General features: G+C 35.6%; 1 protein-coding gene across 7 annotated transcripts in view; it reads left to right on the forward strand.

Moving 5' to 3' along the window:
* The first annotated feature begins 2,146 nt into the window (after positions 1-2,146).
* The window catches only part of phka1a (phosphorylase kinase, alpha 1a (muscle)), a 32,319-nt gene continuing 19,759 nt past the window's right edge, over positions 2,147-14,706 (forward strand). For 4 of the 7 annotated variants that reach the window (XM_035944196.2, XM_023261427.3, XM_023261445.3 and 1 more), the window contains exons 1-12: positions 2,148-2,391; positions 7,023-7,181; positions 7,328-7,375; positions 8,209-8,377; positions 9,288-9,370; positions 9,505-9,585; positions 11,246-11,344; positions 11,421-11,567; positions 12,198-12,251; positions 13,137-13,259; positions 13,344-13,439; positions 13,524-13,631. In XM_035944196.2, the coding sequence (XP_035800089.1) occupies positions 2,314-2,391; positions 7,023-7,181; positions 7,328-7,375; positions 8,209-8,377; positions 9,288-9,370; positions 9,505-9,585; positions 11,246-11,344; positions 11,421-11,567; positions 12,198-12,251; positions 13,137-13,259; positions 13,344-13,439; positions 13,524-13,631 (1,245 nt within the window). In that variant the 5' untranslated portion in view covers positions 2,148-2,313. Of the gene's footprint in view, positions 2,392-7,022; positions 7,182-7,327; positions 7,376-8,208; positions 8,378-9,287; positions 9,371-9,504; positions 9,586-11,245; positions 11,345-11,420; positions 11,568-12,197; positions 12,252-13,136; positions 13,260-13,343; positions 13,440-13,523; positions 13,632-14,706 lie in introns of all 7 variants that reach the window. The other 3 variants (XM_023261418.3, XM_023261469.3, XM_023261492.3) reach the window with 2 other exon arrangements.

Below are 14,706 nucleotides of genomic sequence, written 5' to 3' on the forward strand. Positions count from 1 at the left end.
ACACTGAAGATTGATTTAAATTTTAATATTATTACATTTTGTCCAATTTAGTTTTTGCAAAATAGCACATGTGTGCTTTAAAAAAAACAAAACAAGATATGTTTCAGTTTAAAACGCAAAACCTGTTAGCTAGCTAATAATGGAAAGCTAATGGGCGCCTCTCAGTAGAGTCAGCCATTCATTTTTGTAAATATGTGAATTTACAAACCCCTAAAAGACCACATACTTGAGGTTAGAGTCCCCAGAAGTTATCTGTGTGCATATATTTGGAGAATTCCTGCTTCTCGCTAGAGGGCCTCCTTTCCACCAATCACAACTCAATGACCAAAAAAAAGCTATCATTTATTTTATTTAATATTATTCACATATTAAAGAAAACTATAACACCACACAGAAATAAGTCAGTAAATATGCTCTACATTATAGTGTTCGTGTGTTTTCAACAGTTTTTTTTTTTTGTTTTTTTTTTTGCCTCAGATCGCTTCCTGGTTCAATATGACTGCAACTGTTACAAATCAAGCCATTTTTAAAAAATGTCTTTTGATAATATATATTTCTTTGGGTTTCTTTTAACAATGTAAGGCTTAAGTTTGTAACTTTCATTCTTAAATAACAAATTAATAAATAAATTCTGCTGTGGTGTCAAGTCATTCACTGTGAAGAAGAGAAGTTCCGCTTATGAAATACAAATTAAAACGATCATAACGCCCACACCAAATATTGCATCTTGTGGAAAATAGTATAGCCGTAAAAAGAAAAAGAAAAGAGAAAAGACAATTGTTTTTGTAACCTCCCTTTTTTAATCCTAATGTTTCTGAATTCAAGAGAAGTTGCAAGATGTATTAAACATTTTAAAAATAATTGGTTTTATGAACAAAAAACCATAAAACTTCATAATATAATACCATCATACACTCTTTCATATCACGAACATATATAAACATGGTCTAACAGGTAGGCTTACCTCACCGTGTGGATAAAATGGATAAAAAGTGGATAAAAAATTAAGAAATTTGGATATTTTTCTGGTATGTTTCATTAAATATTAAGAAAATGAACCTGAAAACCTGATTTTAAGACCCAAATTTCCACAAATCAATGTAGGAAAATTTTTTTTATAGGTAATTCTATTATGTGAAATCTTGAAGCCCCCAGTTTACAAACACTGAGAATGTAAAGTCGGAGGCCTCTTGTGACCAGAGGTTCAACTTCTCAAATGAAAAATATTATATTTTCAGTAAAGTAAAAGAAGGAATGCTAATTGTAATCTTTATTTTAAATAACATATTTTAACCAGAAATTGTTTTGAATTTAATTTGTATGAATACATCCAGACATTATCAAACATATTTACATATTTAAATGTGTAGAAAATATCTAAACGCATAGATTACATTTTTGTCAGGGAGAAAATCTGTAGCTATGCTTGATTTTTTTGACAAATGAAAGGCAGTGGCACAAAAATAATTCCCAGAGTGTGAGTGTATAAAGAATATTTGCACCAATATTTACTTAAATTTTTTAGTTAACAGCTGATTGTTTAGTCCAAAGTCATGTTATGAGTTGTGAAAGTGTAAATAATGTGTTCTGTTTCAGTCAAATGAAATGTAACAAATCAATCAACAGAGAGACTCAACTAAATTAAAAACAGAATTGAGAAAATCCGATATTCATGTACATAAACCTGACATTTTTTTAAATTAATACCAGAGAGGCCAGGCTTATTACCACCAACACATTTTAACTAAATACAAAAAAACAACACAGTCAAATATTTTAATTAAAAGTAATATTAATTTGTTTACTTATTTACTCATTCATTCATTAATTCATACATCATTTTTTCATCTATCATTTTAACTTATTTATTCATTATTGCAAAAATACATCATTTTTATTTTTTATTATTATTTTATTATCTATGAATGAACAAATAACTATGCAAAATAAAAGTCATATACATGTATCATGTTTCTATTCTAAATTTGAGTTTTACACGGTTAAGAAAAACGTTTTTCTTAAAAAGTTGACTAGAACTTACTTATTTCTTCACGTGCTTGTATTTTGAAGGCTGCGTCTCCAGACTTCCGCTAAGCTAGCTTACCGGAGCTTGCCGTAGCGTCTCTCGTTGGTTCTCCGGTTGCCTCCGCCAGCCGCTGAGCTGTTTATGACAGCGGGCAGCAGCTGTCAGCTCTGTCTGAAAGCTGCTCTCGTTTACGGCAGGAGAAATGACTTTTTTGGGTGTTTTTTAGGGACTTTTTGCCGTTTCGTCGTTAGCTAAGGCCGCCCGGACGGAACCGCCGACTTGTCACGATGAGAAGTCGGAGCAACTCGGGCGTTAAACTGGACAACTATGCCCGGATGGTGCAACAAACTATCCTGAGGCACCAAGTGAGTGTTAACAAGTGGGTTTTTATTCTCTTGATAGCGTTTAAATTAAATTGACAGTCAATTAAAGACGTTTAAACCTTGAAAAGAGCGACTTAAACGTCATGTGCGCAGGTAACGTTAGCTTGTGCTGCGGTGTTTTCATGCAGTCAGTTAGCTAAAGTGATATTGCGCAACACACACACGCACGCACGCGCACACACTCAGGTGTGCATGTGTGTGCACCCGGTGTTTTGCCATTTTAAGCTAACATCCACTAACTCCTGACCTCTATGTATATATGTGTATATGTATGCTAAATATTAAAAAAAATCTAAACACTAAGGTGAAAATTACTGTATAAAGACTTAAAAATAGCTTCAGCCATCTTGCACATGTTAGAGGTGATCTTCGAACAGGACAAAACACTACAGGTGAATGAATAAAAGTAGAATTTACTGTTTAAGTGGCATTTTGTACACATTTGTGCACACTTGCAAGGAATTTGACTCTTTTATTTTCTCCTAAAGCACAAAAACACTCATGCATTTAAATGTGCATGCATGTGTGCAGCTATAGATTTGTGAACCAGAAGTTTAGTACAGATTCTTATCACCTGTAAATGCAGAGTTATTCACACTTTATATGCATTATGTAGGTGGAGGATAGTGCAGTGGAATGCTGGAATTAAATATTTTCTTAATATGTGGTGATTCGTCCCAGAAACCTTAAGCTCGCCGCAGTAAAACTGCTGTTCTGGTAACTTTCCACACGTTTTTATAACCAGGCTGCAGGAATGTTCCCTCATGCAGCAGCATTAATGAGGCTGCATGCAAGTTCACCTTCAAGTAGGCCGCTGAGTTCGTCAAAATGTTTATTTTCAGTCCATATAGACGACTATTAATAGTTTTTAATAGGGGGTTATTGCATGCCAGTTCACCTGGAGCTTCCCAGCTGAAGTCGTGGATATTCTTGAAATAAATCATGCAAAAATTTCTTTGTAAACCTTAGATTTTTGCAAAATCCCACAGCTCTACTCCAATTATTTTTTGATTTATGAATTTTTGAGTTAATTTTCACAAGATCTGGCTTTTTTTTTTTTTTTTTTTTTACTGAATGTCCCAGAAACCTCTTGAAAAAATTGGAAATTATGTCAGTAGCTTATGCTGACTTAAAAAAAAAAAAAAGAAATTAAAATTATTAAAATCTATAATTTATCATCAAAACGAAAGTCTGTTCCCTCCAACTTTTGTTGTGGGTAGAAACAACTTAGTTTTGTCATTTGATGCCGTTTCGGAGCTGGAAAATCCACTTTGTAGGACATTTTTATCCATATTGTTTTTATTTCTTTGAAACTTTTTGAAGGGAAAGTCTAAATAGCCATTGAAAATATATTTTAAAAAATGAAAGATGTTATATTACTGCTTCATTATTTAATAATCTTATGAAAATAACACATATTTTTTGTAGATTTCAGTAGCTTTAACATCACATTAAATGTTGACTTCAAGCTTTCATATGTCCGTATGATGCCTGTTGAGCTATTTTGTCATAAATTCCAGCTTGTAGTGGTTTTGGTCATCGTGTAATAGATGATCCATCTTGTCCGTGTGTCTGGAAGTGATAAATTGTAGGTTTATTTCCCAAACTAATGACAAAATGGCTGATTTATTTCAAGAACATCCTCAACTGGGAGGCCCTTGGTGAGATGACATGGACCTATTTAGTAAAAGATCAGCAGGAAACAGTTTAATTTGAATTTAACCACTTTATTCTATTAAACAAGGCTTACAGGTCTATTTAAAAACAGAGACAAATACATTCATTTACACATATAGTCAAATACATAAACATGAAGAACTGATCTCACTTTAATATGCATGAAATTAAAAAAATTTAAAGCAAGTAAAGCTTGCAGGTGCACAGAGAATGACAGCGGCTAATTTAAACTAGCTTTTATCAGATAGAGTCACGTCCATCATGCAACCAGATTTAGCATTTTTGGTTTGTGTTTTCATTGCATTTTGAATTTAATGCTTTAAAGGAAAACTATTGCACTTTATTTTTCTGACAGTTTCCCCATTGCTGGTACAAGTAGCTGTTATTTTATCATTCAGACCCGTACCATTGGATGGGGTTGATATCAGAGGTCTAGGCAGGCTAAAAAACTAGGAGAACTGTTTCTTTACAGATGTGGCTTTGTGTACAGGGGTGTTGCCATGTTGAAACACCAATTAACAAACACAAGATGTTGATGCAAAGTTCAAAACACAATGCACTGCATATGGCTGAACAATTAATCTAAATATTGTCTACAATAGTGCAGAATCAGATTACAGAAGCTGGGATTTTGTGATAAAGACTAAAAAGTGTTGCAGCTTAGAATATAAACAAAGCACCGTGGTACTACAGAGTATTTTTAGAGAGATTTTTTTAAATGGAGTTGAGTTGATCATGTTTAAAATCTGGTAACATTAATTTTTGAGTTAAATACTCTTAAAGAAAGTGGGCTCACGTTGATTTTTAAGCTATTTTCTTTGCTCCAATCTGTGGATCAATATTTAAAGAGCCATAACTTGAAAAATAATGTTGGTAATGTCCTTAAATTTAGCATTTTCACTGATATGTACATGTAGTCTTAAATAGTACAACCCTGCTGTTATCGAATAATTCAAACCAGTTGTATGATGGTGCAAAATAGGTGAAAAAATCTATCTACTCCGATATTCCACCAACCAAAAAAGCTTCATTAATCGCCGTAAAGGGATAATTTTACGTGTTTTTTCCTGTGATTGCCAGTCAGAGTAGTACTTTATGAGAAGAAAAGGCTCCAAAGTTGACATGACTTTCCATCCTCTGTATGAATTTTTTACTCAAAAAGTTAGAATACCTGTGACCACAACTTTTATTTAATATCATATGTACACACACACACACACACACACACAAAATAAAATCAATCAAATATGAGATTTAATTATTTAAAAATTTGGTGAATTGAGGTGGAATGACCCAGATGTAAGGGAACAGGGTTCTTTGGTGCAGACTGCAGCAAAAAAAAAAGTCACATCATCATTTTAAATATTTGAAATGCAAAAGTTCCCTCTAAAATCATGCCCCACATTATTGTACTGTTCGTCAAAATAGCCTCAGCTAATAAAAGATATGAAGAATGAGAAGAACCAGTGAAGTCTTACACAGGTATAAAATCTCACATTTTGTCTCCTCAGTCGCTGTAAACAGAGGAAACTTGAGATAAAGTGGACAAACCGGGTGTGAGGTCCTTTTTGAATCTGTCCCAAGTGGCTGCTTAGTTGTGTACAGTTCACTGCTCAGATGGATCACTGCACTCAGGACCAGATTTACTGTCTGAGAGGCTGCAGGCCAAGAGTCCTTCATAATCCATTTAATTAGAGTGATTAACACACTGGCAGTATATCTGTCTGTTGTGGGCGATACATGTCTGATGCCGAGTCAATGAAAGATCTTAAAACAAACATTCACTTTTAGACATTCATAAGGTTTAACATGTCAACTTTCTCACTTTGTATTTGTGCAACTCAGCCAGAAACCGCTGTGTGTGACGTTTTTCTGTGTTTGTGGTGAAAGCTGGCTCAGTGTTGAAACAGCCGACGGCCGAACCGTCTCAGTTTGTTGCAATGAAATGAAGAACAGCTCGACATTCAGCTGCTCTCTAGTTGAGGAGGAAACCAGACGCTGGTTCTGCTACATATTTTCACATTTCCTCATCTGAATGTTGTTATCGGTGGCTTTTAAATGAGCAGCAGCATCCTCGTTGCAGCAGGAAGAAACAGGATTTATGGGAAATGCAGCTTTGAACAGCAAGAGAAAAGCGCTTTGCATCATCAGAGGCTATAAAACCAATGACCTGCTGTGTGTATAGTGTTGCTGTTTGTGGGTTTAAGGAGCAACATAGTCATAAATCCTTAGCAAAGTTAGCGTTAAACCTTACTTTTTTCATATTTCCACACTTTCCAACATCGGCGTTCATTTGCCTTTTCAGTCACGGGAAACATAATACAACATATTTGTCATTTACTCCAGATTACGTGATGTGTAATGCTCTAAAAAAGACAAAAACTAAATTTTAAACTAATAACAAGCTAATCAAACTGTCCAAAAAATTAATAGCCTCATTTGCTTCTGATTTTCAAAACACTGAAAATCTGAAAGTTTCAAGTGATTAATGAAGTTTGTGTTGGGGATAGTTTATAGTTATCACTGTTGTCTGCAAGTTTACTCACCTCTTTCTCTTCAGAGACACTCTTATGGATCCTGATAAACTCAGAGCAAAAACTCTTGCAAACAGCTGGAAACAACAAGCTAAACAAAGTCACCTGTTCTGTCTTCTATGCAAGTTTTTTGTTTCAGTTTGTAATAGATGTGAAATGGATTTTTGACAGCTCTCTGGGATGTTTTTGGATCAATATTGATGCTAAAAAGTTGTTCCTAAATGTTGCTTGTGTGTGCCTTTTTATTAATTCAGACTTGTATGTGTTGGAAGTGATGCAGAAATGTTATTGGGTTCGACTTTCTTTCTTGAAATTTACAGAGAACTGATTCAGAAATGAAGCCGACTTGTTTCATTTTCAGACCCAGTTTTGACCATTAGCTTCTCTTTTTGCCTCCTTCAGGATCCGGTAACGGGTCTCCTTCCAGGCAGCCCGGATCAGCCTCACGCCTGGATCAGGGACAATGTTTATGGCATCGTGTCTGTGTGGGGCCTGAGTCTGGCCTACAGGAAGAACGCCGACAGGGACGAGGACAAGGCCAAGGCCTACGAGCTGGAGCAGGTAGGTGTGGAGAACACGGAAAATAAGGTCAGGTTTTTTGCACTTGGACAGCATGAAATTAATCCAGGCAGAATGTGTGCTGGGTGTTGTGTTTCTGGTGTTGAAAATGTTGACATTTAACCTCCTCTCTCTCTGTCTCTCTGCAGAGTGTGGTGAAGCTAATGAGAGGCGTCCTGCAGTGCATAATGAGGCAGGTAGGATGTCTCTGGGCTTCATTTATCTCTACAACAGACGTTTTATTGATGTGTTCTGATCTTTGCAGTACAAAACTTTTATTTTCTTTCACTTTTATGCACGCAAACACACACAGAACACAGGAGATGAACCCTACTGCTTCAAAAAAAATAGATATTTAACCCACCTGTTGCACCTTTTTAATCCCACAGAAGAATCCTGGTTACACCAATCCTATTTTTTTGTCTCTCTAAAATGAACTGCCACAGGTCTAACTAAAATTAGCTATGGAGTTGGAAAATCCACTTTTGTGGGATGTTTTAACAGTATGTAAGGATTGTTTTGATTTCCTTGAAACTTTTGGGATATATTCATATCCGTTGAAAAGACAGAAAAAAATGAAAGATGTTAGATTACTCCATTATTTAATAATCTTATGAAAATGACACATTTTTCGTAGTTTTCAGTGGCTTTAACGTCACATTTGGTGGGTTTAATTGTCAGGTAAATGTTTATTTCAAGGTTTTATAAGTCTGTATCGTACCCGTTGAGTTATTTTATCATTAGTTCAGGAAATAAACAATTGAAGTTCCAGCTTGTAGTGGTTTTGGTTTATTGTGTAATCGATGATCCATCTTGCTCCGTGTGTCTGGATGAGATAACAGTTTTGTTTATTGCCCGAACTAATGACAAAATAGCTGATTTATTTCAAGAAAATCAACAGCCTCAACTGGGAGGCCTTTGGTGATATATATTATATAATATATATATATATCATTATTTATATATCATATATCATATATCCTTATTTGTGACCGCAAACGCATCCTTTTTTTACCCTCTGCTCCCACAGCTGGATAAGGTGGAGAAGTTCAAATACAGCCGAAGCACCTCCGACTCGCTTCATGCCAAGTACAACCCCAGGACCTGTGCCGTCGTCGTCGGGGACGACCAGTGGGGTCACCTACAGGTCGATGCCACTTCGCTCTTCCTCTTCTATCTCGCTCAGATGACGGCGTCTGGTACGAGAGAACTTTTTTGTAGTTTTAATGTTAAATTAAAACTGCTGAAGTTAACTTAAACCACATGTATCTGAACAATGACTTCTGATTCACTAATAAATGCTTTAGCTTCCTTAATTCTGCCTGCATAGTGATTGGATCACCTGTTGCGTTTTCCCAGTTTTCTTTCTGGAAGAGGCAAAGTTAGCCAAACTTAAACGTTGCTGACCAAACCTAATGAGATGTGAACACGTCCAGATGTGACGTTACCAAGTTAAGACAGGCAGATAAGAGGTCTTTATTTTATAAAATTGGATTTTTAGCCATTTTTGAGACACAAAATGTTCCTTTTGATGCTTTTCTTGCAGTCATGTGGGCCAAAATCGGCTAATTTCAAATGCATGTCTGAGAAAGTTGAAATGTTTTAAATCGGCAGGAGGATCCACTTTGTTCATTTGTGTGATTCCTGTTTGTGTGTTTTATATTCAGAAAGGTCAAGAGAATATGAAAGAAAAATGGAAAGGTGGTAAACGGTATTTTTATTAAGCAATCAGAACCTCAGTGACTGTAATATTATAGCATCCACACAATCAACTGCAGCAAATGATTGTTTTTATCATCAGTTAATTTGAAAATTATGTTTTTTGATTCTTCATTTTTTCTGTAAAATGCCAGTACACAGTTAAAAATGCCCTTTATAATTTCCCACAGACCAGAGTGACATCTTTAGATGTCTTATTTTGTCCATAATCTCAAGATATCTATTTTTCTAACACGTTGGACTAAGAAAAGCATCAATTGCTCATATCTGAGGAAGAAGAAACAGTAAATATTTGACATTCCTGCTTAAAAATGACTAAAACATGTCAGTATTCACTCTTAAAGTCATTATTATTCCAGTCATTTATAAATAAATGTGTGTGTTTGCCAGGTCTTCACATCGTCTACACCCAGGACGAAGTGGACGTCGTTCAGAATCTCATGTTCTACATCGAGGCAGCTTATAAAGTGGCTGTAAGTGCACAATCATTATCGTTCATACTGATTTTTATGACTGTGCGCAGCAGAAAATGATGGCATCATTTGTGCAGATGGAAGCAGTAATGTCACATTCACTTTGTCGTCTTTTTCTCTCTGGTTGCCCGCAGGATTATGGGATGTGGGAGCGAGGAGACAAAACCAACCAGGGCATCACCGAGATCAACGCCAGCTCCATCGGCATGGCCAAGGTTAATGCACAGACGTACAGTAAATACAGTACAGGAGGGCAGCCTGGAGTGAGAGCAGAGAACAGGTGCTCCGGTAAAAATCTCTGGCCTTTACGCCGACCTTTAGATGACCCCGTCTGAGTCTAGATCAGATACGAGGCTTTGCTTTGGTGTCCTCGTGTCAGTCTGGATAAATGTGGTCATATGAAGCTCCTAAATTATCTCAAGATCGACGGGTGTGTTTTTAGTGAAATGAGATTATCTTTTTGATGGATTTTGATCTGAATCCGTAATAATCTACATCCTTCAGTTATGAGGAAGCTTTAAAATAACTGATTAACGATGCTGTGAAGTTTTGGCATATAAGATGAAGGTTTCCACTGTCTGTGTCCGTCCTTGGCTGGTGGTGAACAGGAGGTATCAGGTTCTCTGTGATCTTCCCAGAATGGCTCCTCGTTCAGAAATAACACACAGTTTAATTTAAGACTCTGGAAAGAGGCACCACTGCTGCAGGACGTTCTCTTCTCCGGTGATTACACGGAGGTATTAGTGTTTATGGCAGCAGCTCTGATTGTGTGTTATTGTCACGCTTTTAACCCACACTGTTAACACTACTGCAGCATTTTAACATTTATTTACCTAAATATGCACATTAACACATACTGTACCTTTCGCTGTGCAAATTTCATTGCTTCATATTGGAAAAATTAATGTTGGTAGAGACACTTTTTTTGTTTTTTTCGTACATTTTCACATCTGTTTGTAGGGTGTTTTATATATATGATGCTGGAATATTTTTGATTAATTAGCTTTTTCTATTCAATCAAGAGCTAGCTTTACACTTGAGGATCCTTGCCAGAAAGGCTCATGTACAAAAATTGCTAAAAATAGTGTAAAATCAGCTACTATTGAGGATACTTTTGCACTTGACAGACTGCAAAAATACCTCCTGCACTGCCTGTAGACACCACAGTCCTATTATCACACCTGAACTTGTTTTATGGCTCTCATCCAGGTTGTTTTCTCCTGACTAGATCCTTGCTTGTGTTGTATCTACTCTCAGATGTACGTCACTTTAGATAAATGCTAAATGAAATTGTGGAATTGTGGATTGATGCTCAAACTATGCTTCATAAATGTTGGACTTTATCAAGTGAGGAATGCTATTTATCTGTTCATTTTTAATAAATAAATTATGTAATATCGGGACTGCAGTCACCGAAATGAAATCTTGGTCGATGGTTGTTGGGTAGAATAACGTTATCGAGATAAAATAAATTAGCTATTATGCATTGAGTGCATTCAATGTCTATAAATCTACATAGAAACTAGTTTTTGCATAATTGATCATTTTAATGTGGTCATTTATACTGAAATGAAAACAAAGTCGATCAGCATGCATCTGCTCATATTCAGATGATTTTTAAAAAAACAAAGCTATATCAATTATTGATCTCAGCACAAGAACTATTGAGGAATAAACCATTCTCAAGGACATTATGCTGAATTTTTAGACTCTATTATGAGATAATCTGGCATCAGGCATTGATTTTACAATGAAAAAAACTACGCCACTGTCAAATAGCTGATATTAAATCACTCAAGTAGAGATTAATAGGACTCTAAACTTGTAAAATGATGTACAGAAATTAGTGTGAGGTTTTCTTTTTGTGTCCTCCAGGCAGCTCTGGAGGCTTTGGATGAACTCAACCTGTTTGGAGCTAAAGGAGGACCTGGATCTGTGGTTCACGCTCTGGCTGATGACATCCAGCACTGCCAGGTACGTTCACACATCACACATCACAATGAAAGGCAGCATCTTTAAAGCCTAATTTACCCCCACATTCCTTTGTCAGTCCATCCTGACGTCCATGTTACCCAGAGCGTCCATCTCTAAAGAAGTGGACGCTGGAGTCTTGTCTATCATCTCGTACCCGGCATTCGCCGTGGAGGACATCAGCATCGTGAACATGACCAAGGAGGAGATCATCTCCAAACTGCAGGTGCACGAGAGTTCTTTGGAGTGGAACAGTTTAGTAGCGTCGCCTTACAGTCGACACAGACATCTTCAAAGTTTTGCTAACGATTGTGTTTAGTATTGATTCATTTTTCTGAAAAAATCACTGATTACAAATTTCCCAGAAGCACATGTCTTCAAATTCCTGGTTTCAAAACTGAGAAAGAAATCTAAACATACATATAAACATAGTGCAAGACTATGCCCTAAAAATATAAACACAAGTAGGATAATATGCACTAAAAGTATAAACATAGCTAGAAAAATATGATCTAAAAATATAAATATAAGTAGAAAATACGACCTAAATAATATAAAAGTAAGTAGAAAAATATAATCTACAAATATGCATAGAAGTAAAAAAAACGACCTAAATATATAAACATAACTAGAAAAATATGACCTCAAAATGTAAACATAAGCAGAAAAAAGTTTGTAAAGATATGAACATATGTCTCTCAAATTCTCTTCTTTTTGAGGAATGAACTTGAACCTGAAGCTTCTTTTGACAGAATAAAGAGCATTTTTAACATTTTACAGTCATGTTTTCTAGCTTCTGCATTCACACTGTTGACTGTTAAAGATAAATTTGTTGAATTATTCTCTCTCTGCTCAGGGTCGATACGGCTGCTGCAGGTTTCTCAGAGACGGACACAAAACGCCTAAAGAGGTAAACAGCTGAAGAAATCCATTTATATCACTTTGGTCAGATAAGAAAAGGGTAAATATGTCATTCCTGTTGCATGTTTTCATCATGAAAAGCAGTAGAGGCCGAATAAGTTGATGTTTGTGAAGTCTGTAGAACGACAATCTTGACTATTCAAGGATGATTGTTGGTTTTGTTTTAGGGTTTAAAATTTGTTCTTTTTTTATAAACATGTCTGGTCACAGACTGCTGGGAAATTTAAAGAAGCCTTTTTTGTAGACAAAAGTCTGCACTTTCTTCTGTTTTGGACAGAAAAGAGGTTTTCACTGCATCTGATGTGTTTATTTCTGCTCAGATTGTCTCAGTTTTGGTGTTTTTAACCATAATTTTTGGATTTTTTTGCCACTACTTTACTGTATTGGCAACAGACTTGATTGGGAACAAAATAAGACAGTACTGGTCCCTGCTTTTCTTATAGCCTAGAAACTTTTATCAAGATGTGGACAAAAATTTGAGATTAGAAACTAAAAAAAATATAGAAACCGTTGTCATATTAACCATTTGAAGGCAGAAAACTAGCAAAAACACCCTTTTGTTTTCATTTATTTTTGGTTTTAAACATTTTTCTCAGGATTGCACGATTTTGCAAAGCAGTTTGGTATATTTATTCTGCTTTTTAGCTAGTTCATGCGCACAAAAACCAACCAAGAAAGTGAAATCAGGAGATACTGGCCAAGAATCCAAACACTTCTCTGAGGAATTTGAATAATTATTTGGAATCACGCCTCCGAATCCCTGTCAGGTTCAGATAAGTCGATGCCTCGTGGTGTAATGGATCGATGAAATGTCCACTTTTCCACATATTTAGGTAATTCAAGTTTATTTCTGCCTCTTCTTCTTTCCGTGAAGGATCCAAACCGGCTGTATTATGAATCTGCAGAGCTGAAGCTGTTTGAGAACATCGAGTGTGAGTGGCCTCTGTTCTGGACCTACCTCATCCTGGACGGCATTTTTATCAACAGCCCCGAACAGGTCATTTACACACAATTCTACAAAGAGTATGTATTATTTACACACCTGTTACCTGCTAACAAGGTGAATGTCTGCTGTGATCAGGTGCAGGAGTATCAGGAGGCTCTGGAGGGAATCCTGATCAAGCAGAAGGACGGGATACGACTGGTGCCGGAGCTCTACAGTGTCCCCGCAGACAAGGTTCTTCTTTTTAAGACGCTTTTAACACAGTGTTTGCTGCAAGATTTTCTGTTTTCATGTTGTTTTATGTGTGTTTTTCAACAGGTGGAGGAGGAGTACAGGAACCCTCATTCGGTGGAGAGAGTCCCGATGGGTAAATGTCCTCTGAAATGGGCTCAGTCTCTGTACATCCTGGGAAACCTTCTGTCTGAGGTGAGCAATTGTGTCATTAAATAGCACCAAAAATAGAATAAATCATCTTTTTGAATATTAAAGCCACACACCTAATTAGCCACTGTGTGCAGTAGCTGTTGGCTGATTTTACTTTACTCTATTTAAAGCTGAATAACATCACAGAACCATGATTAGATTCCTGTAAATTCAATTTATAAGCATTAATTACTTCATTTATAATAGGTTACGGATACTTGGGAGGACTCGCTGGTTAATTTCTCTGTCTTTATTTATTTATTTATTTATTTATTTATTTATTTATTTATTTTTACAATTAATATGTGGGATTCCCTTCTTTTCCCAATCTTGAGCCAGGTTGGCTCATCTGGGATCATTAATTCCGTTTTCTTTTCTTTATTTTTAAAGTTTATTCTCTCTTTTTCCATTTTCCACTAAAATATAAACCATAAAACTGGCCATTTTTTGTCCACATATGTCCAAATTTCAGGTTTTTTGTTAAAATTTCTTCATGTTCACATATTGTACTCAGTTATACTGCAAACTAAGGTGTGTTGGATGATGTTTTTATAAATTACACAACAACAGAAACGCCCGTAACCTTCTAATTTAATTTTAATTTATGATCTGTGTGATAACTTCTTTAGTTTTGATGAAAAAAAAGCAGCTTGTTGGATGGAAACAAACTGCAAATACAAGCATCAGCACACAAGAATAAACTACAGAAAGCTAAGATGTGTGGTGAATTTAATTAAAAAACAATGATAATAATAACAGTAATGGTTGACAATTAACAATACAGTCAGATAGTTTTCAGTTATTGTGTTTTGGTGATTTTTATTTGCTTTTCTTTTTCTTTATTTTTTTTTAAATCAGTCAGTCAGTTTATTCTAATATTTCATTATAATGTGAATTATTTCAAGTCTTTCTAATTAAAATACACAACAAATGTATTCATTTTTAATGTTATTTTTTATTCTAAGGGTCTTTATGCTTAATTTTTATACCTTTTTATGAAATAATGTAGAATTGGGCGTTTATTTTACAACTTAAAATATTGTACTCTGCTGTCAAAAAGCTGATAGTAAATCATTTA

The sequence above is a fragment of the Amphiprion ocellaris genome, chromosome 23 (assembly GCF_022539595.1).
Source record: "Amphiprion ocellaris isolate individual 3 ecotype Okinawa chromosome 23, ASM2253959v1, whole genome shotgun sequence".
Classification (NCBI taxonomy): Eukaryota; Metazoa; Chordata; class Actinopteri; family Pomacentridae; genus Amphiprion; species Amphiprion ocellaris.